The 24,908-nt window shown below is 40.7% G+C and overlaps 1 protein-coding gene across 2 annotated transcripts in view; it reads left to right on the top strand.

Annotated features, from left to right (window-relative positions):
- PRKN (parkin RBR E3 ubiquitin protein ligase) overlaps positions 1 to 24,908 on the top strand; it is a 1,449,443-nt gene that overhangs the window by 747,777 nt on the left and 676,758 nt on the right. For both annotated transcript variants that reach the window (XM_060241955.1, XM_060241946.1), the window contains exon 6: positions 24,773 to 24,888. In XM_060241955.1, the coding sequence (XP_060097938.1) occupies positions 24,773 to 24,888 (116 nt within the window). The remainder of the gene's footprint in view (positions 1 to 24,772; positions 24,889 to 24,908) is intronic.

Below are 24,908 nucleotides of genomic sequence, written 5' to 3'. Positions count from 1 at the left end.
TACAGCGATGCCCAACTTCCCCCTGGATTGGCGTGGTAAGGGTAGGGGCTAGGGAGATGCAGAAGCCAGAAGAGGAACTGCTGCGGCGGAAGCTGGGCACCAGGAAGGGAGGTAAGCAGCTGGGCAGAGGGAAGAGGAGGGTAAGATGAGAGGCAGGGAGTGAGACACAGCAGGGAGGCAACGAACAGTAATGCTGGGGGAGATTATGAGAAGGGCTGAATTGGAGTTAGCTCAGCCCCAGAGCCTCTTGGCAATGCCCACAGAAGTCAAGCAGTAGGTCAGGACCTCTACTGCATCACCATTTTGGGAATTTGTAAAGCTAGGTATCATCTGCAGCATTACATCGCTCTGTGCAAACTTTTTCAGCCTGTTTGAGGGGGTTCCATGTTGAGGTCTACTCTCTGGACATCGATATCTCTGCTTTGGAGATCACTTTTACTGTTTGTAAATCTAAATCCTGAAGAGTTTTACACTCTGCTGATAAGAACTTGCTGGTGGGTGCCAGCCCAAGAGACATCCAGCTGTCCTCAACCAGGACCTTGGTGTTTCAACCCTGGCCTCGACCTGGGGGAACTCTCTGTCGAGTGACATCTGTGTCCTGAGGGACCTATGGAGCTCTGCAGGGCATGTAAGGCAGAGATGTTCCACCAGGCATTTGGTTGAGGGCAGTGACAATGTTTCCATCTGACTGGCACTCCTGCTTCCTCTGCCTCCCCCCACCACACACACACACGAGGCAATGACATACTCTGACAGTTTATCACCATCTGATGGTTACTTACTGTTGTATATTTCTTATGATTTTACATTATGATTTGAATTATGTAAGATTGCTGGTATATACCACTCTGAACCCTGTTTTACAGGGAAGGGCGGTTTAAAAATTGAACTAACTAAATAAATAAAATAAAGAAGCAGACAACATTATATTGTTTCCCAGTACATTCAGAAAACACCATTGTTAATTAAGGATTTCTACTAGAACTGTCTTCCTTTAGAAGAGTTTCAGAAATGCCTTTTTGTATTCGGCTGCTTCAGCTTTTAATTGCTCCATGAGAGGTTTTATGGTAAACAGTGATATTTGTCCAGCAGATTACCTAATGTAGGTGTTTTGTTTACAATACTGGTAGCCATGACTTTCAGAAACAAGACTTATTTTATTTTGTATGCACTCTCCACATTTGTTGCATGAAAACATTATTTGTTCTGAGCAGGGACTGAACATATAGATGTGCGCATTTGCTGTTGCTCTCCCCTCATTGAATTTTCACACTAGACAATTATTTACTATAAAAACTGAATAACACTTGTCTTTTGAAAAATAATCAAGCAACTTGAAAGGTTAGCTGTGATTTTCTCAAGACTGCTGTCTCATTCAATAACAGCCAAAGGTTTCAGGATGAAGGATTTTGTTTCTGCAAGAGGATTTTGGTGTGTGTGATGGAAAAAAAAATTTCTCAAACAATTACACAGAAAGCTGATACTGTGAGTTTCAGCACAGCAATAAGCTGATCCACTTTAAAGAAATTCCTACTAAAATGTAAGTGGCCTGCTATATTTACCATTTTGACTTTATGCTTTTTAACTGTTCAAATAATCCCAGCATAAAATTATGTAAATTTTAGTAGGACCTTTTCCCACAGAACTGTTGATTGTGTTATTGCTTTCACGATTAGAGCCTTAGTGATATGTTGTACAAAGGAAATATTCTGCCACAGCAGAGCATTTTTTCTTGAAGTCTGGTAACTCCTGGTTATACTTCAAGAAATAAGAAAACTTGGGGAAAGTACATCCATTTCCCATTAAACAAAACTTTTTAGAGAATCTAAATTCATTTCTAAATCAATTCTACCTTTCATAAAATATAAATCACCTTATGTAAAATGCTAGTAAATTTTGAAATGGCAATTTTGAACTGTTCCTTTTAATTTTAGAGCTTTGACAAGATGTTTGACTTTTCATGCACTCATGCATAGTATATGAATACTATTATATAAGTTGATTTTGATGACATTATGACTGGCCCAAGAGCTGGAGCTATGGGGCTGGGAGGACTATGACCACTTGCAGAGAGTACGGTTTCCCACAGCAGACTGGAAAGTGGTTGCTACTCCATGCCTTTGTGAATGCTAAATGATACTGCCACAATGAATTGCTGGAATGTTCCTGAAAGGTTCTTTGCTGCTCCGTAAAGTAATACACGTGCGGTATAGAGAGCAATTGCTTCACTTTCTTTTTGTCTAACCACCCCACAATATGCAGCCAGACTCTTTTATACATCTTGTCCAGATGTATGCGGGCAGCCCCCCCACTGACATGGTTTCAGCTTAAAAATATGACTAATCTAGTAAATCAATCAAATGAAGTTAATAAATAAAATCAGATGTATAAGTATGCATGTGTGTGAACGTTGCCTGTAACTTTGCTTTCAGGGGCTAAAGGGACATAAGGGTCTTGAAATGTAGGCTTGCTAGGCTTTCCACAGGTAAGCTCTGCTGCCCACTGCCACTCTGAGTGGTGGTGAGAGAAAAATGGGGGGATAGAGTGATGTCACCTATGTTGCTATGTCACTTCTAATTAAAACCTGGAAGTGGCAAGGGGTTATTGGAAACTGTATGGTTTATTTATTTATGTATTTGATTTATATTCCGCCCTCCCCGCCGAAGCAGGCTCAGGGCGGCTCACAGTATAAAACCACAACAAACAATTAAAACCATACATATTATAAAATTGTACGTTCAATAATTAAAACAGTCAAAATACTGTTTTACCATAGACTTTCCAGCGATTCCTAGAACTGCTCTTTGTTATTTCCAAGTTGTACCCATAAGTAGCATAGCTATATCGGCGAAGACAACAGCATTGCACTCTCAAGTTCATACCTCCAACCCTTCACCAGTTGCCAGACTCTATCCAGATGGCAGAGATTGAGAAAAATTAACTTCATGCGGGTGACTAATGGACAATAAGTTCTGATGGTGCAGCCTTGAAAAACAGCCTGTAATGTTTGTTTGTTTTTTGGGGAGTTCCTCAGTGAGGGCCTCTTTCCTTCAGTGCAAAATATAGCTTCAAGTAGGGCTGCCAGCCTCCCAGTCTGAGCAGTGGTTTCCCTGATTTTGGAGGCACCTTCCCACCCAGGCTAGCTGCCCAATGGGAAAAGCCACGCCCCCAACAGCAGCCACCCCTCTCCACCGCTTTTGCCAGAGTTCAAGAACCCTACAGCTGATCACAGGAGCTGATCAGCTAAAGGACCCTTTAAATCTGATAGGAGCAGAGGCTGACTACACACCTGAACTTCAAGCTGAGATTTGCTGCTTGGAATCCAATTGGGCGAGTAGGGCCATTCTCATGCATGCACCTGAATTCCAAGCAAGCATCACCACTTGGATTTCAGGTGCACATGTCCTGGCCCTGCTTACAAAAAGCACTTAAAGAGAACCACCCTTCAAGTGCTTTTTGCAAGCAGGGTTTTTCGCACCTGAATTCCAAGCTGTGATGCTGCTTGGATTTCAGGCACATTCATAAAAAGCCCTTAAAGGGTCCACCATTTTAGTGCTTTTTGCTAGCAGGGCCATGCTCAACCGAATTTGATTACTCATTTTTTTTTAAAAAAACAATAACAACAACAATCCCTAGCCTGAAATAGGCTTGCCAACTTCTGGTAACTGTCTCCAACTTTAGTCATCAATGTAACTGGCAATTAAAGTAACCTCTCATTGTTTTATCCCATTAATACTGTTGTCTTAATGTTTTCTGTTATCAAAGCTTGCATAGGTGTTAGGCCGATATTACTTGTCCTTTAGATTAAAAAAAAAAAAACCTAGAACAGGGGTGTCAAACGTGCAGCCTGTGGGCCAAACTGGCCCACCTAGGGCTTCAATCACACACACGGGGCTCTCTTCTCCCCCTCCCCGCTCCTGTCCTCATACTGTGAAGCTGCAACAACCTTCCCAGCTCTTTCTGCCTTCTCTTTGCAGAGGCTAAAGCTGAAAGCAAAGCTGCAAAGAAAATGCAGAATGGATTTCCCACTTAAGCTTATGGATACAGCAAAGGTGAACAGAAAATCCACTCCATGTTTTCCTTGCAACTTTGTCTATGTATTTCAATGGAGAGGAACTTCCCAGCATTCCTATGGTTAGTTAAAGCTTCCTGGATATGTGTCATTGCAAACCAAGCGTTGATGCCTTTATCTCTTCTCCGTGGAGTAAAAACGAATGCCTAGTGAGTACTCTAACTGCGGAACCCACAATCAAAGAGGGATATGACACTGGAGAGCCATTGCTAACCTGAGTAGACCAGGGGTGGGGGGAGAGAAGCTTGCAATGGCTTGCCATTTCATGTTTTCCCAGGCTGAGAGCATTTCATTGTTAAAAGTTTCTGCTGTGATCTTTGTGTTTTTTCTTGATGGTTTATTTTTAAAATTGCATTGCAAAATCTTACTATCTCCCCTTTCTGTTTTAAACAAAACATTGCAGGAGTTTTAAGCAAGCTTGTATTTTAAGTTAAAAATTGATATATTTAATTGTGTTGGCCGGCCTGTGTCCTCTAGAAAGTCTATATCTCTGCTATCTGGCATTACATTTTAGGACATGCATGGCTCAGCCCCACAAAGTCCCGTTTATGTCAGATCTGGCTCTCCTAACGAATGACTTTGACACCCCTGTGTCTCACTTCTAGGGTTGTCAAGAGAAATTATATTAATTCTTCTTTACCCACCTGCAATCCTTTTCTTTTCCTCCTTTTTTTTTGTTAGGAATTTGGAGTAAATTTCTAATCAGTTCCCTTTTGATTAGAGAGAAATTCTAAGAGAGGAAGGGCAGGAAAGGAGGTTCTGAAAAAAAAATTCAGAATTCCACTCTGGGTGCTCAGATGTAAGCAATGTCTTTCCAAGCCTTTTCTGTCCTCCTACATGAATATAACCATTTAAGAGCTGGTTACAAAAAAGGTGCATTGATTTCTCTTCAAATAGAAATCCTTCTTTTAAAAGAGAAAAAAAAAATAAGAGACATTCATGGCTATATCTTAAAACTGAATTTCAGAAAAAGTAATTCTACTCTGCATAACACTCCTGGCTTCACATTTTCTGAAACAGGGCCATTTGATTGGATAAATCAGCAGTAACTTATAACTCAAGCTGGTACAAACAAAAGCATCCCTGCATAAGATGTTCCAAATACAGTTTCATTTGGAATATCTGCTCCAAATTGTCCAGTTTGGAATGTCAACACAAGTCATTACTGGCAGCTGTTTAATACCCCACCCTCCATCAGGCCTCAGATTCAGTGGGAGCTCACAGGAGCGCAGCTCCTGAACCTTTCTGAGAGTTCCACCTTTTACTTCTGAGAGTTCCACCTTCTTGTCCATTGAATAGCATGTGCAGCTGCGTAACTATCCCTGGATGAGCTCCACCACCTATTTTTCTACAAAACGACCCCTGCCCCCTCCCATAGATGAATGGGGACTGAATGCTTACTCTCAAGAAGAGTCCTCAGGAAAGAGCCACAACAAGCATGACATCTTCTAGTGGCTTGTTGAAGGCACCATCAACATACATTGAATCTTCATGCAGGCTGGGTGAGTGGAAGAAATTCTGCTGTGAAATTTTCTGATTGCCTCCCTCCAAATATAGTGTAACAAGTTCCACATATTAAACTCATAAAATCCATTGTTGAATTATTTATTTATTTACTTCACTTTTTATCCCACCCTCCACAGCCTCATCCAAAAGCCAGGTGGAACAGCTCCATTTTTACAGACCCTGCAGAATTGCAACAAATCTTTCAGGGCACTAAACTCAAGTGGGAGCTTGTTTCACCAGGCTGGGGCCAGGACAGAAAAAGCCCTGGCCTAGTTAAGGCCAGCTAGACATTCTTGGCATCAGGGATAGTCAGAAGACGAGTATAACATTCTGCAAGGCACATATGGGGAGAGACGGTCTGAGGTACGCAGGTCCCTGGCCATATTGGACTTTGAAAGTTAACACTAGAACTTTGAACTGGATCCGGTATTCTATTGGCAGCCAGTTCAGTTGATGCAGCACTGGCTGAATGTGACCCCGCATAGGCATCACCATCGGCACACGTGCCACTGCATTCTGCACTAGCTGCAGTTTCCAGGTCAAGCTCAAGCCCTGACAAAGAAAGTTACAATAATCCAGTCTGGCAGTGACGGTTGCATGAATCACTGTGGCTTAGTCCTGGGAAGTGAGATAGGGAACCGGCTGCAGATGATAAAAGGCCGATTAAGCAACAGTAGCAACCTGGGCCTCTGAAAGGGAGGCATTCAGAAGCACCCCCATGCTCTTCACCCTTGGTGCCAATTTCAGTGGTATCCCACCAAGGGTTGGGAGCTGGATTCCCAATTCTAGATCCCTACAACTCAAGTGCAGGATCTCCATCTTCATTGGATTTAATTTCCACCCAGTCACAGCCTGTAATGCCCTGTCAACCACCTCTGGATCAGAGTCAATCCGTCCGTCCATCCATCCATCCATCACCAGATAGATCTGGATGTCATCAGCATAATGGTGGCAACCCAGCCCGTACCTCCAGACCAACTGTGCAAGGGGGCACATATATGAACAACATTGCAGGGGTGGGGGGACAGCCCCCTGCAACACACCACATATAATCAGGTGTCTATGATTGGTAGCAATCATAGTAGTAAATTACCTGTAGTTCTACAATATATGCCAACCAATGTTCCCTCTAAGCTGCAGAGTCTTGTGAGCAAAAATTATACTTTGTGAGCTACTGGTATTAAAGTTGTGAGCTACTGGCATCAAAGGTGTGAGCTACAACATAAATTATTGTGCTCTGGGGCCATTTTTCCTGAGCTAAGACAAAAATGTGTGAGCTGGAGGCTAAAAATCTGTGAGCTAGCTCACGCTAACTCAGCTTAGAGGGAACACTGATGCCATCCTCTTGGTAGGACCTGGGGATCCCCAGGTTATAATTCATCTCCAGACTACATAGATCAGTTCCCCTGGAGAAAATAGATGCCATAGAGAGTGGACTATACGGCATTGTATCCCACAGAGATCCCTGTTCTCCGCAGTCTTCATCCCCAAATCTCCAGGAATTTCCAAGCCTGGATCTGGCAACTGTACTTCCCATCACCTGCTGGTGACCAGAAGGGACCTGGCAACTCTAACTGAGGTGGATTCAACCGTCCTTCAAGGAGCCTTTCTCCAACCTAAGGAATGTTCTTCCAACTTTAAGTGGTTCTTCCAGAGGAAACTGGAGGAAGGCTCCTTAAGTGATAGAAGGCTTCAGACTTTGTTTAGTGCAGTGGTAGAACAGAGGTAGGATTCACCCCATTGGCTTGGATCCACCAGGGCATGTCTGAAGACAAAAGGATTTCTGACTGTGGCAGAACTTTTTTCCTGTCATGTGGCAGTCCTAAATATTCTGTAAAATACAACTTCTGGGTGTCCACTTTCCCCCATGAATATCATTTCAGGTGGTATTTTATGGTACAGTAGGAGGGGGGAGGTGAGAAAATTGCATTCTGCCGACAGAAATCCTTCCATCTCCAGAAATGTTCCAGTGCATCCAAGCCATTCATAACATACATTTCCGCACTACTTATACTCCTACCATTTGCCAGAGGTATATAGTGGAACATTTATTTATTTCCCCCTTGCTGGAAATTAATGCCACTGAGGAAGAACTCTTTCATTGTTTCAGTGATCAAATACCATAGCTTAGTCCCTTCCTTCCTTTTATATAATTCCAGGGGTTTTTTTGAGCAGGAATGCAGTTCCAGCTGGCTTGGTGTCAAGAGGTGTGGCCTTATATGCAAATGAGTTCATCCTGGGCTTTTTCTACAACAAAACTCTGCACAAAACAATGGTGATGTTAGGGGGTATGGCCTAATATGCAAATGAGTTCATGCTGGGCTTCTTCTACCAAAAAAGCCCTGTATAATTCTATTGGAATATTTGCGTGCAGACAGTTCCCAACTATGTTTCAAATCTTAACAGCTTAAGTGGCAATAGCTGTACAAAACTAATCACTTTTCTAATTCTGTTCTTATACCTTGTGGTTATGGTGTTCCAAACAGAATCTAGTTTGGAATATCTACAAACTTTGTCTAGCTTGGAATGTCAACACAAGGGATGAAGTTAATAAAATCAAATTCCCAATCTGTCAATATTGAAAATAAACCAGGTGTCTGGTTCTGGCCCATCCTCCTTAACTCATTAGAAATAATTATTTGTTTGTTTGTTTGTTTGTTTTAAAGTGTGACTCATAGTGCAATCCTAAACTGGTGTACTCAGAATCCAATATCTATTTGATGGAGCTTACTCCCAGGAAAGTGTTATTAGGGTTGCACAATTAAAAAGATAACATTTCCCCCAGATTGCAAAACCACTTGTCCTTCTGTTTGCATTCTTTCTTGGTTAGCTGGTTTAACCATTCTTAATGATAGTTTGATGAGACTTCCATACACAACCTAGAGTGAATGGCCTTCAGCTCATTTTCAGATGTAGAGACTTGGACAGTTTTTTTTCTTCTGTGCACTACAGAGATCTGCTGTTTCATTGGACTGTAAGATTTAAATATTAGGTGATGCAAACTGGGGTTTTGTTTGGAGGAGTTAGCTGTTACATGGTATGCAGTTCCCAGTGAATTTAGACTGTTTTGTTTCCTACATGACTCTTTGTAAGTCAAGAGGGAAATAGTTTATAATGAAAAACCGTGCATGTAATCCATGGATGTTTTGTAAAGTAGTTAGATCTGTCGTTATCTCCAGAGACCAGATGTTAAAACTTCTATCTTGTGTAATTAATATTCATTTTGTAAAAATGTTGCTAATTAATTTTTAATCCTTAAATGTATGTTTGTTATACTAAGAATGTGGTGTAAAGTATTAATAGAAAGAAAATTATTGGGTTTTGTAAGGCAGCCAATAGGGGTTTATGTTCTGTATGAAATCTTTTTTTTCTTTTAAAGAAAAAAGCACAATGTTGTGATTGATGGCTTTATTATTCATATGGGAGTGACAGTTCCTCAACAAATTAATGCCAGATTTCTGATTTAAAACTTGGCTGCTACCCTGAAGGACATTATCTCAAGGTAGCCCAGCCGACTCTATAGGATTGCTGGTTCCTCAGCCACTACCTCCATTATTATTAAGGTGTCTTGGAGATTTGGGGTGGGTGGGACCTGGAGCATGTGAAGTTTGGGGAGGGGAAGCACCACAGCAGGATATAATGCAATAGAGATCACCTCCTAAAACAGCCATTTCCTCTAGGGGATCAGTTGGCATTCTGGGAGATCTCCAGCTACTACTTAGAGGTTGGCAACCCTATCTATGACATACCTATTTATGAGGTTCTCAGGGGTTATGCAAAGAAGTGTGGCACGAAAGTAGTAGAATTTTTAAAAAGAGATCCAGAGGGGAACCAGTCAGCCTAATGTCTATCCCAAGCAAATTAGCAGAAACTGTAATCAAAGACAGAATTGTTAGGCGCATACAGAGACAAAACTTGCTGAGGGAAAATCAGTATGGCTTTTGCAAAGGGAAGTCCTACCTCATCAGCCTTTTGGAGTTATTTGAGAAAGTGAACAAGGGTGTAGACAATGGTGATCCAGTAGACATTATATACCTGGACTTTCAGAAGCTTTTGAAAAGGTACCTCACCAAAGGCTCTTGAATAACCTTGGCAATTATGAGATAAGAGGATGGGATCTCTTATGGATTAAAAACTGGTTAAATGAGAGGAAGCAAAGAGTAGGAATCAGTGGACAGTTCTCACAATGGAAGGAAGTAAGCAGTGGGCTGATACAAGGATTGGTCCTAAGACCAGTGCTTTTTAAATTTATTCATCAGTGATCTGGAACTAGGGGTGAGTAGTGTAGTGGCCAAGTTTGCAGATGACACAAAATTATTCAGGAAGATCAAAACAAAGGCTGACTGTGAAGAGCTCCACAAAGATCTACACAAACTGGGTGAGTGGGTGACAATGTGGCAAATGAAGTTAAATGTTGGTAAGTATAAGGTGATGCATATAAGGACAAAAAAATCCAACTTCAAGTATAGGGTAATGGGGTCTGAATTTGCTGAGACTTGGGTAGCCTCGTAGCCAGGATTTGAAGAATTGGGGGGGGGGCTGATTTTTTTCAGGGGGCACATAGTGGCCCCAACCTCCATGGCTTTCTCTCCTACCACCGCTGAGGAGGAAAGCTGCCAACTCACTGCCATACAGCCTCCCCCCTCCCCAGAGCTGCCCCAAGGTGATCCCTTTCCACCCCTCTTCCAGCAGCTCTGGTGGGGAGCCACTCAGAGGTTTAGATACATGCCGCACGGTCTCCTGCCCTTACCTGTAGCATGATCCAGCTGGGCAAGCCTGGCGAGACAAGGGGGCTGGAAGGTGCCACCAAGTCGCAACTGACTTCTGGGGCTACAAGACCTCCAATTCGGATTTCTTCCTGTCGGAGGGCAAGCCAAGGCTGCCCAAGCGCAGCTCCCACCCTCGCTCGGGTGGCCAGCGAGACCAGGCCAGAAAACCCCTGAAGGCAAACATCACATTTCCACTGATCCCCAGCCCAGGACTGCAGCCAGGACCACCACTTGTGCGCACCAGCCTACCCTACCCTGCCCTGTCTGCAATGGAGCCATCCGCCCCCTACCCCCACTGCCCCACTTGAGGGCCAGAACAGCCTCTTCTTGCAGGTGCCCTCTAGCCCAACGTCAGCCCAACATGGAGCTTAATTTTCAGTCCTGGGCGCTGAAAGTGCCCCGTTGTTTCTGCTTGCTAGGGGGTCAGAGAATTCTTCCAGCCCCTAAGCAAGCAGAAGCAACAGGGAGCTTAACTTTCAGTCCTGGGTGCTGAAAGTGCTCCGTTGTTTCTGCTTGCTGAGGGATCAGAGATTTCTTCCAGCCCCTAAGCAAGCAGAAGCAACAGGGAGCTTAACTTTCAGTCCTGGGGTCCGAAAGTGCCCCGTTGTTTCTGCTTGCTGAGGGGTCAGAGAATTCTTCTGGGCCCTCAGCAAGCAGAAGCAACTATGTATGATCACGTCCCCTAAGCAAGCAGAAGCAACGGTGTATGATGACGGCAGAATGGAGAAGGATGCAGCCAAGGCACTGGAGGCTGGTTAGGGGCCCCAAGTCAGGGGGCCCTGCCTAGCAGTCAGGGGGCTGTGCCTCCACAGGCCCCCTCGTAGCTACGGGCCTGGACTTGGGAGGGGGGAAAATCCTGGAATCATAGTGGATAGCTCAAACCACAAACACCAAAATTTGGTTCCTTGCTATAAAATACCTACCACTGCTTTACCACCACTCACACAGGGTATATGAAGAAGGCATAGCCTTTGGCAAGAGACCTTTTAATTTTTTTTTTTAAACTTTCCCTTAAACTCTTCCGTCAGACTATATGGGTATGTCTCAAGTAAGGAAAAATTGCACACAGAGTTCTAACATTTCTCCCATGGTCTAGCACCTGATTCAAAAATATATTTAAAGTGTCCTTCCCCCATCTCTCTCTCTCTCAAAGGTCAGAGTTGATATATTAACTGAGACCAAGCACACTGGAACTGGACAGCCTTGATGAAGAAGCGGCAAAGGAGCGAGAGCAGGCTTTTCTTCTTTGTAGCCAGAGGCATTCTGAAAAGGGCAGCAGGTTCAGTCAGTCAGTGTGCAGACAGAAGCAGATATTGGAGATGCTCACATTTTTCTTACATTTTTTAAAACAAAATCTTTTTGTTGATAGTTGCATTGAGCATAGTTTGTGATTCTTAAGCGCCTATGAGTGTCTGGTTATGTGTTTGTCTCGAAATGTTTTGAGTAAGCTCAAAGACCAACACAATGAACAGCAATATTAACAGAGCTTGTTATGTAATATTCTAGCAGATCTGATTTGCAGCCTTTCTGCCTTTCTCAACAGCTTATAAATGACATCTGCCCCCTTCAATTCGATGTCTATAGCTGCATTGCCTGCTCTAATGTCTGGATGTCAAAGGTTATTTGGATGTGAAAAATCTGGAAAAAAATTGTGTATATGCTTTATTAATTGAGTAAGAAATAAATATATGGTTATGGTTTGCAAAGTGCTGAGTGGGTTTTTGGAAGGTGGCTTTCAGGGAACTAGGAAGCTCCCAAAAGGGAAGTAAGTCTCATTTCCTCTGATATGCTTCTGCAGGCTTAGACAAGTGCATGAAAGAAAGATGCTCTCAGTGGCTGAAAAGTTTCTGCAAAGATTACATTTTCCAAGCCACATTGCTGCTATTTGTAATCTCAGTGGATTTTAACTTTGTTGCACTTTTAGAAAACAAATTGCCTGCTTTGCTGCTACAGTAACTGTGATGAAATGAGGTTTCTGTGAGGGGGAGGCAAGAGATGTGGAGACAGTTATGTTGATGGAAGGGAACCCAGATATCACTGTAGCTGGGAAGAAGGGGGCTGTTTTTTGAGGTAGAAGCACCAAATTTTCAGCATTGCATCTGATGACTCTCCTCAAAATGCTCTCCAAGTTTCAAAAAGGTTGGACCAGGGGGTCCAATTCTATGAGCCCCGAAAGAAGGTGCCCCTGTCCATTATTTCTAATGTAGGGAAAGCATTTAAACGGTGTGCGGTTCCTTTAAATATGATGGCCAGAACTCCTTTTGGAGTTCAATTGTGCTTGTCACAACTTTGCTTATGGCTCCACCCCCAAAGTCACCTGGCTCCATCCCCAAATTCTCCAGATATTTCTTGAATTGGACTTGACAACCCTAAGTTCAGCATCATGTTTTTGACATATGGCAGTCCTGCAAGCAATGTTCCTTCTTCTTTTTACTTACTGAGTGGCGCAGTTCATATCTTGAGCAGAACATAACTGCTGTAATTTTAAAATGGGCAATGGGAAGTGCGAGACCCCGAGCAGCTTCAGATCACTGTTGAGTGGGGCTTCCTTAGTGCTTACTGCTGCAAGTTTTATTGGTTTCAGAAAGGAAAAGGGATGGGGAATGGAAAACAAACAAACAAACACAATACATTCTGCTATTATTTTGCATAGGAATACTTTCAAAAAACTTAATTCTACAATATTTTCTTTACATAAATTGTCCCCTATTATTTTGTCTCAACTGCACAGAATCCATTTTCAAATTTTATAGTATAAACCTTTCGTTAAAATTGTCTAGTAATTTTGACAATTCCAGTAAAGATAAATTTTATAATATAAGGTACAGGAAAAAAGAAGAAAAAATAAGTTCACATCTGAGAATCTAAATAGTCTTGGTTATGTAATCAGACATAGAATTTCATCCAATATTTTTTTGCTTCTTCTTTAGATTTCCCAGCTAACAGCTAATCTTCTTTAGATTTCCCAGCTAAGTCTAACTCTGCTCTTTCCAGAACTTTCCCCACCAAATCCATTTTCATGGGAATTTCATGAGTTTTCCATCTCTGTGCCAAAAGGATCCTAGCTGCTGTATTAAAATGAGCCAACAAATGTCTCATCTCTTTGGAGTAGTCCTCAGGAAATATATTCAATAAAAATAGTTCTGGTTTGAAATGAATCTGTGTCTTCATGATCTTCTGTAACATTTCATGCACCATTTTCCAATAGTCTTTCACAATCTGACATATCCACCACTTATGGTAAAAGGAACCAATCTGTTTAGTACATTTTCAACACTTGTTGGACATATTAGTATAAATCTTACAGAGTTTCTGTGGGGTCAGGTACCATCTATAAAACATCTTATATAGATTTTCTTTGAAAGTTACTGACCTAGTTAACAATAAGTTTCCATAGTCTCTCCCAGTCTTCTAATGCTATATTGTAGCCAAAGCTTTTTGCCCATTGAACCATACTGTCCTTTACAACTTCATCTTGTGTCTTCATTCGAAGTAGGTATGCATATATTTTGGAGATTAACTTTTCTTGTGGACCTAACAAAATTTTGTCAAATACGTATTGCTCTGTATTAAAGTCTGTCACCTTGTCTTTGCCATGTCTAGATTCAATTTGCATTCTCAACCACCAATTCATTTTAATATCCACATTTTCCAATTCTTCTTTGGTTTTCAGTTGATTATCTTTTCCCAACAAGTCTTCATATCTATAATTCTGATTTGGTTTTAGAAGGTTTAGATAAGTAAATGTTTCTACTGGAGAAACCCATCATGGAATTTTTTGGTAAATTTTCGTCTTTAACCATGACCACGTATGATACAAAGATTTTCGAAACCAATGATTCTTAAAATAGGAGTGGCCTTCGAGTCTTTGATACCACAAATATGCATGCCATCTCATAGTCAAATCATGTCCTTCTAATAGCATTTGTCTCATCATTCAAAAGTATCCAGTCTCTTACCCATAAAAGTACAGATGCTTTGTAATATAACTGCCAATCTGGTAGGCCCATGCCTGCTCTTAATTTAGAATCCTGCAATGTCTTTAGTTTGATTCTAGGTTTTTTGCCTTGCCAAACATTTAGCGACCATCCTGTTCAGTTCTTGAAAAAATCCACTATTTAAAAATATTGGAATAGTTTGAAATAGAAATAATAATCTTGGTAGAATATTCATCTTTATTAGGGCTGTTCTTCCCATTAAAGATAAGTTTAAATCATGCAATTTTTCCAAGTCTTTTTTAATTTCTTCAAGTAGTTTATCATAGTTATCTGCTTTTAGGTTGCTGGATCTATTTGAAATAACCACACCTAAATATTTTTTTTTCATAAAGAAATCCTGATTTCTGGTGGAAGGCTTGAACTTGTTCCATCATCATATTCTTTGTCAAAAATTTTGTTTTGTAATAATTAATCCTTAATCCTGCATGATGGCCAAATTGTTTGATCTTGTTTATAAGGCAGGCAATTGAGTCCATTGGTTGTTCTAATATAAAAACTAAATAATCAGCAAAGGCTCTCAGTTTATATTGTTCATCTTTTATCACAGCACCCTTTATGCTTGGATCTTCCGTTATTTGGTTATTCAACATCTCTAAAGATAAAATGAAAAGTAGAGGTGACAGTGGACAGCCTTGTTTTGTACCTTTTTGAATTTTAATAACATCTGTTAGTTTGCTTCTGTTAGTTAGATTCTTTAAGAAAGTCTTTATCTTTCAAAATTGAAATATTTAAATTCCACAATTTTCTCTTCTGTAAACCTTTTGGCTTTATCATTACAGGACTGTGATCTGAGATAACCCTTGTTTGAATTTCTACATCAGTTAGGTCTTTAATCAGACTTGCTGAAAGCCAACACATCAATTCTTGACCAGGTTTGATGACTAGAATAATAATAAGTAAAGTCTTTAAAATTGGGATATCTTGTTCTCCATACATCTACCAGATCTATTTCTTCTGCTAATTTCCAAAAACTTGCTGGTAACTGAAGACCTTTACTTTTCATCTGTTTGTGCATTTTTTTTATCCAGTTGTCTATCTGAAACTGCATTAAAGTCTCCTATTAAACAATATTCTGCATATTCCAAATTTGATAATTTAAGATGCAGGTCTTGAAAAAATTTCTCTTGGTGATCATTTGGGGCATAAATATTTGCAAGTAATTTTTTTTTATTGTCCACTGTAATTTCCACCAATAAAATTCTTCCCTCTTCAGAGGCAAGTTGCAATTGCGGATTAAATTTACCTTTAATATATGTTGCCACACCCCGTTTCTTCTTATACTTGTCTGTTGCTGTGAATAAATTGCCCAATTTTTTGTTTTTCAAAAAATGATCTTTTGTTAGAATATGAGTTTCTTGTAAACAAATTATATCCATTTCCAATTTTGCCAAATATCTAAATGTCTTCCTCGTTTTAACAGGAGAATTAAGTCCATTCACATTAATTGAAACTGTTGAAGCCATTATGGATTTGAATTATTATTATCTTTCTTATCCTTTTTGAGGTGTTGCCTTGTATGGTATCTCCGTGGTTCATTTGGGTTTTCTTCCTCAGAGCCTTCTCCCTCTTCCTCCTCTTCCTCCTTCTTCTTTTTACCTTTTTTTTCTCTTTCATTCTTTCCAAAAAGTTCTGAGCTTTAAAGATGAAATTAATCCTGTATCTATTCTCCTGATATGCAAAAAGAAGGCCCTCTGGCATTAGCCACATATAAGGTATTTCTCTTCTTCTCAAAAAGTCTGTTAAGTCTTGGTATTCTCTCCTCTTTTGTCTCACAGGCGAGGGAACCTCTCTCAAGATTTTCACCATGTTTCCTGCTATCATCATCGGTCTATCTCTTACTTGTTTTAAAATATCATCTTTGGTCCTCTTTCTTGTGAATCTCAAATGAGCTTCACTAGGCAGTTTGTTTCATCTTGTATAGCTCCAAGTTACCCATCTAACTTGGTCAAATTCTTCTTCCATCCTCTCAGGAGTCACCTGCAAAATTTCAGCCAAGGCTTTACTTAGAATTTTCTGTAAATCTTCATTTTTCTCTTCTGGTATGTTCTGAAACCTCAGCATATATGCAGCTCTATCTACTTCCAGTTGTAAGAGTCTAGAGTCTTGTAAACTCTGTTCTTTTTCCAGCTGTTCTACCTTTTGATTATTCTCTGTCACCTGACCCTCTAATATTTTTAGAGCTTTATTAGTCTCAGCTGTCTGTCTGGTATTCTCCGAAAGTTCTTTATGGATCTGTGCCATCTGTTCACTAATGTTATCTACTTTGCTTGTTAGTTGTACTATAGAAGGCATTAAAGCAGCCTGCATCTCTTTCATGTCTCCTGGCATGGTCGTAAATTTGCCTGGTCCAGATGGGTTGCTAGGTGAAAGAAATGTTTGCTTTCCTTCTGTGTTGTCTTTTTTTAATAGTTTCCTTGGGACCACTCATTCTTGTTAAAATAAAAGCACTCACAAGCAAAAATCCAATGGCACCTCTTCCCCTTTTGTTTTGAAACTCTGTATTCCTGTTTGTACCAGATAAGCTAAGCTCCACCAAAGAATATCCTTATTATAAAGCAGTTCAAAAATAAAAACAACCTTCTAACTTCTATCAACAGTTTGTGTTAGTCAAAACAGTACTAAAAATAATAATAAACACCCCTTTTCAGTTCACCACGGTAGATAGTCAATAGAGAAAACAATTCAGTTCAGTTCACTGCTGCTACAGCCATTGTCTGTTATATGAAGCAAAGCTAGTTCAATTGTAATCCAAAACAGCACCAGGCCTTTCCATTAAATTCCAAGTATAAAAGCTACAAAGTATAAATCTGTAATCCAGGGCTGAATACCCTATTTGTAATCCAAGAGTGCAACCCAAATTCAAACTGTAAACCAATAATCCAGACAAGGATGAAAAAAAACCCCCAACAGACCCAAAAATAAAGGCAAAAAGAACAAATGTATAAAACCAAAGATAAATAATCCAGATGCAAAGGCTACAAAATATAAATCTGTAATCTAGGGCTACCCTATCCAAGCATGACCCCACAAAACAGACAAAAAAATCAATAATCCAGACAAAAAGGAAAAAAGCCAGCAAATCCAAAAATAAAAACATATAGGGGCACAAAAAACGAACTCCCAGACCAAAAGTCTTTAAAACCATATCCCAAAAATAATCCAACCAGAAATGTACAGAGAACAAAAATAAAAAATGAAATACTAGTTAGAATGACTATATCCGCTAAAATAGATAGAAATCCAGTTTTTTAAAAGTTTACAAAATGCACAAAATGCTCTTCTTGCAACCAAAGATCCTACTGTGTCTTAAAATCAATATCAGGTACCCACCAGTTTTTAATAGTTTCTTTAAGTATTTATAAATTCAGTCAAAGCACTTGAACTTGCACTTCAAAACAATTTTTTTAAACCAGCCAATTTTCTCATCCAAGTGCACTTGTCAGCAAACATCTTCCCCAAGAAGCAAAACATTTTCATCTTCCAAAGAAAGTTTAATACAAGTCAGTTAGGTTCAACCATCCATTACAGATTGATGAAATCTCTTGCTGCAGGTATTTTCAATATATCAGATTAGGCAAACTTTTACAAGCCTTGGAAAAGAAAGAGGGAGAGTTCCCCACCTTTCTCAGTCTCCTGCCTTACTTGAAGTCTGCTCCTGATTCTTTTTTTTCCCTGCAACTTGCTACCAATCCAAACAAAAATATGGGGAAACACAATATAGAGAAGATGAGTGTCCTTAGTCTTGATGATATGAGGCTTGAAGGACCAAACTGTAGTGTGTAAGAAAAAAGAAAACCAGTGGCTGACTTTTGGCCATTTAAAAATGGCGATCGGGAGGCTGATGCTGGGGGAAAGCGGGATCGGGAAGCAGCCACCTGCACTGACATTCCCGATCCACTGCTCCGATTCCCTTGTCTTCTGGGACCCTTCCTGGGCCCCAGAGTCGAGTCGACCTTCAAGGGGCAACCCCTCAATGACCCAATTTGAAAGTGGCTCTGGACACGACGGTCCAAGCCGCTTTCACTCGCAAGCCGCCGAAACCGGAAGTCCCCACGCTATCCTGATAGGTTACGGTCCATGTGTTTTCCCACCTGCATGATAATTAATAGTAGGCAGGAGTGGAGGGAAAGCTGAGGAATCTCAACTTTTTTTGGCTTGAGGAGCATCCACAGTATGTGGTATAATCTCTTATCTCAGTTCCAGTGATTATTCTGTATTGCACATGAATGGGTGAGTACTTCCTTTATTGTCTAAATGTTATTAGAGAAATTATTAAATTTGCAGGATAATCCCAGACCTCCACACTAAATACTATCTGATTTGAACCAAGATATAATCCAGTGAAATTTAGCAAAATCTAAAAGGAGAGGTAGGGTAAGGTAAAGGTTTAGGGAGTGTCCCAGGGTGGCTCTACCCCCTCCCCCCTATACTTACCACTGGTTCAGAGCCTTGCCTTGATGGACTCACTCCCAGAGATCCAAGCGCCTGAAAGGTAGTTGAGGGTAACAGTTGTTTAAGTTTCTGATCTGCTACTACACTGAGTTAATGAAAGTCCTTGTAACCATTATATGAAAGGATTTCAAAGTATAAGCATAGAACAGTATGTATTTTCACATTATTATGCTTTGTTGATGGCAAGCAGTAATGTACAAGAATGACAATGTTATATATTTTCACATTTAAAATTACAACCACAAAGACAGGTATGGTGAGAAATAAAAATTGCAATAAAGAACAAAATCACAAAATTGTTTTAAAGAGGACCAAATTGTGTGATCCTTAAAAGAGCATACATGAGATACTTCCCTGTGCAAATCTTGTACTCATGGTTGTACTCAACTCATAAAAGAACCCATTAAAAGTAAGGGTAAAATTGTCTTAAAACAGGGAGTTGACATTGGTGGGCTCTTTTCAGTGAAAACAAATGCTGTTTGTGGCAGAGTGGGGCAATATAAGCAGGCAAAAAGTGTGATTCATTGTTCAAGGAAGAGCAGTAGTTTCAGAGGTGAAGACAGGGAGGCTTGAACATGTGCTGGCTTAGCACATTCTTTGCCTGACAGTAGTCATGAGCAGGGAGCTGAACCTTCAGCAGGCTGCTTGGCTGCTCCCAAGGGGGCCCAGTGCTGTATGTATGATGCTACACTAGAGGAGTGTCCAATGAACAGGCCCAACCATCACTGGCCAGTCGCCATTCCCCTCTGTCACTGCTGCTGTCCCACAGGCTTCCTATCTCCACCACCATCTCAGAGCCAACCTCAGCAAAGAGACATGAGGCCAGGTCACAGGGTGGTTGCAAGAGCTGGGCAATAAGCAGTGTTAGCCCATGCACATCTACTTAGAAGAAAGTACTACTTGTTTTAGTGGAAATTAATCCCAAGTATTTAAAGTACCAAATCACAGCCTAAAATCTGTCATGAAAGGCATTAAAATGTACACAGTAGAGCTTTTTTAACCGCAAGATAAAGGCAAAATAATTACTAAGCCATCAAACTGTATATTTTCCCCAAAATAAATATCTCAGATAGACATCTAAAACATTCAAGGGCATTGTCCCAGCACCCTTATGTGGGAAGAATGTTCCAAAAGATGTGTCCCACCCTAGAGAAGGTCTGAGATCTAACCCTCTTTTTCTATCTCTAACAACATTCCCTAACCCCAGTTCTCTTCCCCATCTAATATACAGAAGGTGGATGACCACCTTATATTATGTGACCCTAGGCTGGGTGGGCAGGTTCCATCTCATCTAACTCAAACCTTACCAGTAGGGTTGCCAATAGGGTTGCCAAGTCCAATTCAAGAAATATCTGGGGACTTTGGGGGTGGAGCCAGGAGAAATTAGGGGTGGAGCCAAGATCAAGGCTGTGACAAGCATAATTGAACTCCAAAGGGAGTTCTGGCCATGACATTTAAAGGGACGGCACACCTTTTCAACTCCTTCCTTCCATAGGAAATAATCAAGGATAGGGGCACCTTCTTTTGGGGCTCATAGAATTGGACCCCCTGGTCCAATCTTTTTGAAACTTGGGGGGTATTTTGGGGGGAGGCACTAGATGCTATACTGAAATTTTGGTGCCTCTACTCCAAAAAACAACCCCCCCCAGATACCCGCGGATCAATTTTCCATTATTTTTTATGGGAATAAATCTCCATAGGGAATAACAGAGTTCCCAGCAGACATTTCCCTCCCCTCCCCCCACTTTCTGATGACCCTGAAGCGGGGGGAGGGCCTCCAAACCGGGGGATCCCCTGCCTCCACCTGGGGATTGGCAACCCTAGTTGCCAAGTCCCCCATTTCCCTCCCAAATTGCTAGAGCGTCTAGGGGAAAACAAAAGCTGGGGGAGAACGCCCGCCTTGCCCGGGAGCTTGGCAGCCCTGCTTACCAGGCTGCGTAAGTGTACAGTACTGCTAGGATGCTGAGTTTCAGAGTTTGGTTAGTAAGTAGCAATTAAGCTATCCCCAGATATCAGCAGAGTTTGGGGGGTGGGATGCTTTGTTTGTTTGTTTTTTGCTGTGGAAATGTCCTAAATGTTTATTCTGGGCCTTATCCCTCTCCCACTATCCCTCATGAGCCTTCATTTTGTATTTTACAAATTGGAATCAAATTTAGCTTCCTATATTTGGTTTCCAGATTGTAATAACTGCATAGAGATTAAGAATATTCAATGCGAGTCATTGAAGCATACTTTAAAAAACAAACAAATTTTACTTTCCTCTGCAGCTGAAAGGATAGTGCATCCCATCCAAATTCAATATAGAAACAGTGAAGAGTGACGAGATGCATTCTAGCTGAGTAGAAAGAGGATGAACAAGTAGCAGTTTGCCCAGACAAGGGGGCATGGTCCATATCAGAGAAGAGCAGCTTTCCAATGGAAAAATAATTGTAGCATTATTCAATGAATCATCTGTGACTCAAAACCTCTACTGACAGATGACAGTTCTCTTTCATTAGCTGACAAAAGTGTTTGGTAATTAGCAGAAACCGGGAGAGTATAAAACAATAGAGAGCCAGTTTGGTGTAGTGGTTAAGTGTGCAGACTCTTATCTGGGAGAACCGGGTTTGATTCCCCACTCCTCCACTTGCACCTGCTAGCATGGCCTTGGGTCAGCCATAGCTCTGGCAGAGGTTGTCCTTGAAAGGGCAGCTGCTGTGAGAGCCCTCTCCAGCCCCACCCACCTCACAGGGTGTCTGTTGTGGGGGAGGAAGGTAAAGGAGATTGTGAGCCGCTCTGAGACTCTTTGGAGTGGAGGGTGGGATATAAATCCTATATCTTCTTCTATATTTGAAGAGGTGGAGTTTCAAGCACAGTCCCTTGTAGGGAGAGATCTCTGAAGTTAATATAGAATATTGAACTTGATGATACCGACCCAATGTTGATGATGCATACAATCTGAAATTGAAAAGAAGGCAACTGTCTGCTTGGCATTTTCATCTAAGTACTTTGTCCTGTCAGACAGGCAAGCCAATGCTTATAAGCAAGTCCCAGTTTGCCCAGAATACTCTCATCTGCCTGGGCTGGCTCCCACTTGTTTGTGATACAACAAGCATGACAAACAGTGCAGCCAACATAGTGTGCATGCCATCAAGAATGAAAGATGAGCTTTTCATATCTTTTTGGAACTAAAGTATATCTTTTTCATATCTTTTTGGAACTAAAGTATCCACCTGATGAAGTCAGGAAACAGATCAACAAAGCCAGAATGGTATCCAGAGAAAACCTGTTGCAAGACAGGCCCAAAAGAGACAATAACAGAACACCACTAGTGGTCACATGCAGCTCTCAACTCAAAACAGTTCAATGCATCATCTGCAACTTAAAACCTCTACTGAATAATTACAGTTCTCTTTTGTTAGTACCAGGGTGGACCTATTCTTGCATACAGGCAGCCCCCCAATCTCAAACATCTCACCCACAATAATACATATAATTTTAATATGGACACCGGTACCACAACTTGCAATAAACCCAGATGCCAACTTCATTGCCACATACACCCAGACAACACAGTCACTGGTGCTAACAACATAAACTACACCATCTCAGGCTTATTTATTTGCTTATCTTCTAACATTGTATATGCCATTAAATGTCAACAGTTGCCTCTGGTTCTCTACATAGGGCAAACAGGTAAAACCTTATGCCGAACAATAAATGGATACAAGTCTAATATCACAAATCACAAAACTGAGAAACCTGTAGAAGAACATTTCAGCCTCCCAGGACACTCAGTGGGTGACCTCAAAGTAGCCGTTTTATTGCAAAGGAACTTCAGGAACAGACTAGAAAAGGAAATTGCTAAGTTGCAAATTATTACAACACTCAGAACAATGGAATCCCCCAGGGATATTGGTTTCTTAACTCACTGTATATCCTAACCTCATTCAGCCCTTAAATCTGTATTCTCACCAATCCTCCCAGAAGGGCCATATGTCCTGTTTATTTTATGTTATTTCTTACTTAGAATAATAGATTAAAATATTAGATTGTGATGTAACATAATGAATAGTAGAATGTAATGCAATTTGGAGTGGTACATTGGAGCGTATTTCTTTGGTCCGAGCTCAGGGGATATAACTCTAAATACTCAATTGCCCCACTTCAAAGAGGCTGTAAGGTAGCCTCCATGCTTGAGAGGAGATGGATGGAGTGTAATGGCAAGGTCTTAGTTAATTACTCTCAATATTCCACAATTAAAGATACGTCTACCCATCAATCTCCAATTCTGACATATTTATTTCCTTCGCTATGTTTCCCCGCATGGATATAAGCCCAAACGAATTGTAACCATATAAACTAATCTTGTTATTCCTCTTTTGTCCTTGAATGTGTTATTAAATATTTTCATTATGCTGCATGCTAATTTACTGCTCACCCTCTATCTGTACATATGGACTGGTGATTTCTATTTCATTGTATCTGAAGAAGTGTGCATGCACATGAAAGCTTATACCTTGAATAAAACTTTGTCGGTCTTCAAGGTGCCACTAGACTCAAATTTTGTTTTCCAGCTTCAATACCTATAAATTATTTGGCTGTTGACAAGCAGCTAAAAGACTGGAAACTATATCTCCCCCAACCCCCCCCCCCCAAAAAAAATAAAATAAAATAAAATAAAACAGAAGGCCTCTCATCAAAAAAGTTGTATTCCTTATTGTGTGCAAGCGACAGTGCACTGTGTTCTGTCTCTGCTCTCTCTGTTTTCTGTTGTTGGGATATTTATAGGCTCTGCTCACTATTTGTCATACCCATAGAGGTAGGCATTTCCGCTGGGTTTACAGCACTGTGAGTTGTTTTGTACTTTGTATTTTTCTGCACAGAAGCTCTCAAGGGGCATACTCTTTAGCTGTGTTATTTTCATTCTGTTGTCCTGTTCCTTTGGTCATTTCAACAACCTCTCCTGGGAAAGAAATGTTGTTTGTTTCCCATCTACTGTACTTCTAAAATGGTCATACAAATTTCTTGTCTGTTGACCTCTTGACATGCAACATTTCATTTTGTGTTTGCACAGTATAGTTTCATTCTCTCTGTTTCATTGTATGATTATACCATGGCATCTTGACCTTAATGGAGTTTAAAGATATTTTTGCTGTTTTTGTCACTGATGTACCATTTTACTCACAAAGTAATGTAAAGTGAAAGAAATGTATATTTTGTGGCCCCATTTCTTGAGACACATCTGCACTATTATATCCACTTTTCTTAGCAGAATGCACACATTATCCTTTCCCAATCACTGCTTCTATTAATCTTGTTGCAATAACAACAACGACAATTTAAATTTAAAACTGTATGAGGTTATGTACCACCACAACAAAGTTCAAAATGACAGTTCTGTCTTGATATAAACATATTTTCAAATATATTGTTACTATCAGGTGTAGTTGAAAAAAACCCCATCCTTTATTAAACATCTAATTTGTTTCTCTCAGCGCCCACCCTCCAGACCTCAGAGAGTTTGAGTTCAGTCTGGATTGGATATTGCCCTGGTCTGGCCCCAACAGACTCTTCCAGGGTTCTATTTCAATCGGCGCATGGATATGAGCAAATCTCCCCTCCCAGGAATAGCTTTTTCTTTTTTAAAATGTGTTGGGAAATCCACATATAGATTGAAATTTCCAGACATGGAACATTCCTTGTGGGGAATTGTTGAATAACAGTTTTTGTCTTTCTGTGTAGTTGTTGTTCTCCCCAAAACAGCACAGAATCTATGCAAGCTAATATACTTCCTTAAGATGTCTAGTGAGCAGAATATATACCTTGTAGAAAGATACTGTGAGGCATTCTTTCCAAAACACCCCTAATGAGTATCCTCTCTTTTTCTGGCAGTAGCGATTTATCTACTGCCTCAAACTTCACTTAGACTAAGATAAAGAGAGGACATGAAGTAGAGGTACATAATCTTCCTTTTATCTCCTTTAATACTGCAGGAATTCTACTTTAAATGTGCAGCACACCCAACCTCTGACAGTGAGACATCTGTGGCATTGAACCTCATTACAACAAATAGTCGGTGCATCTCATGTATAACCTGTACAGATGTTCGGTAAGTCATTTTAAAGAATG

Source organism: Heteronotia binoei, chromosome 1, assembly GCF_032191835.1.
Source record: "Heteronotia binoei isolate CCM8104 ecotype False Entrance Well chromosome 1, APGP_CSIRO_Hbin_v1, whole genome shotgun sequence".
NCBI lineage: Eukaryota > Metazoa > Chordata > Lepidosauria > Squamata > Gekkonidae > Heteronotia > Heteronotia binoei.
This window is presented reverse-complemented; position numbering and strand designations above follow the sequence as displayed.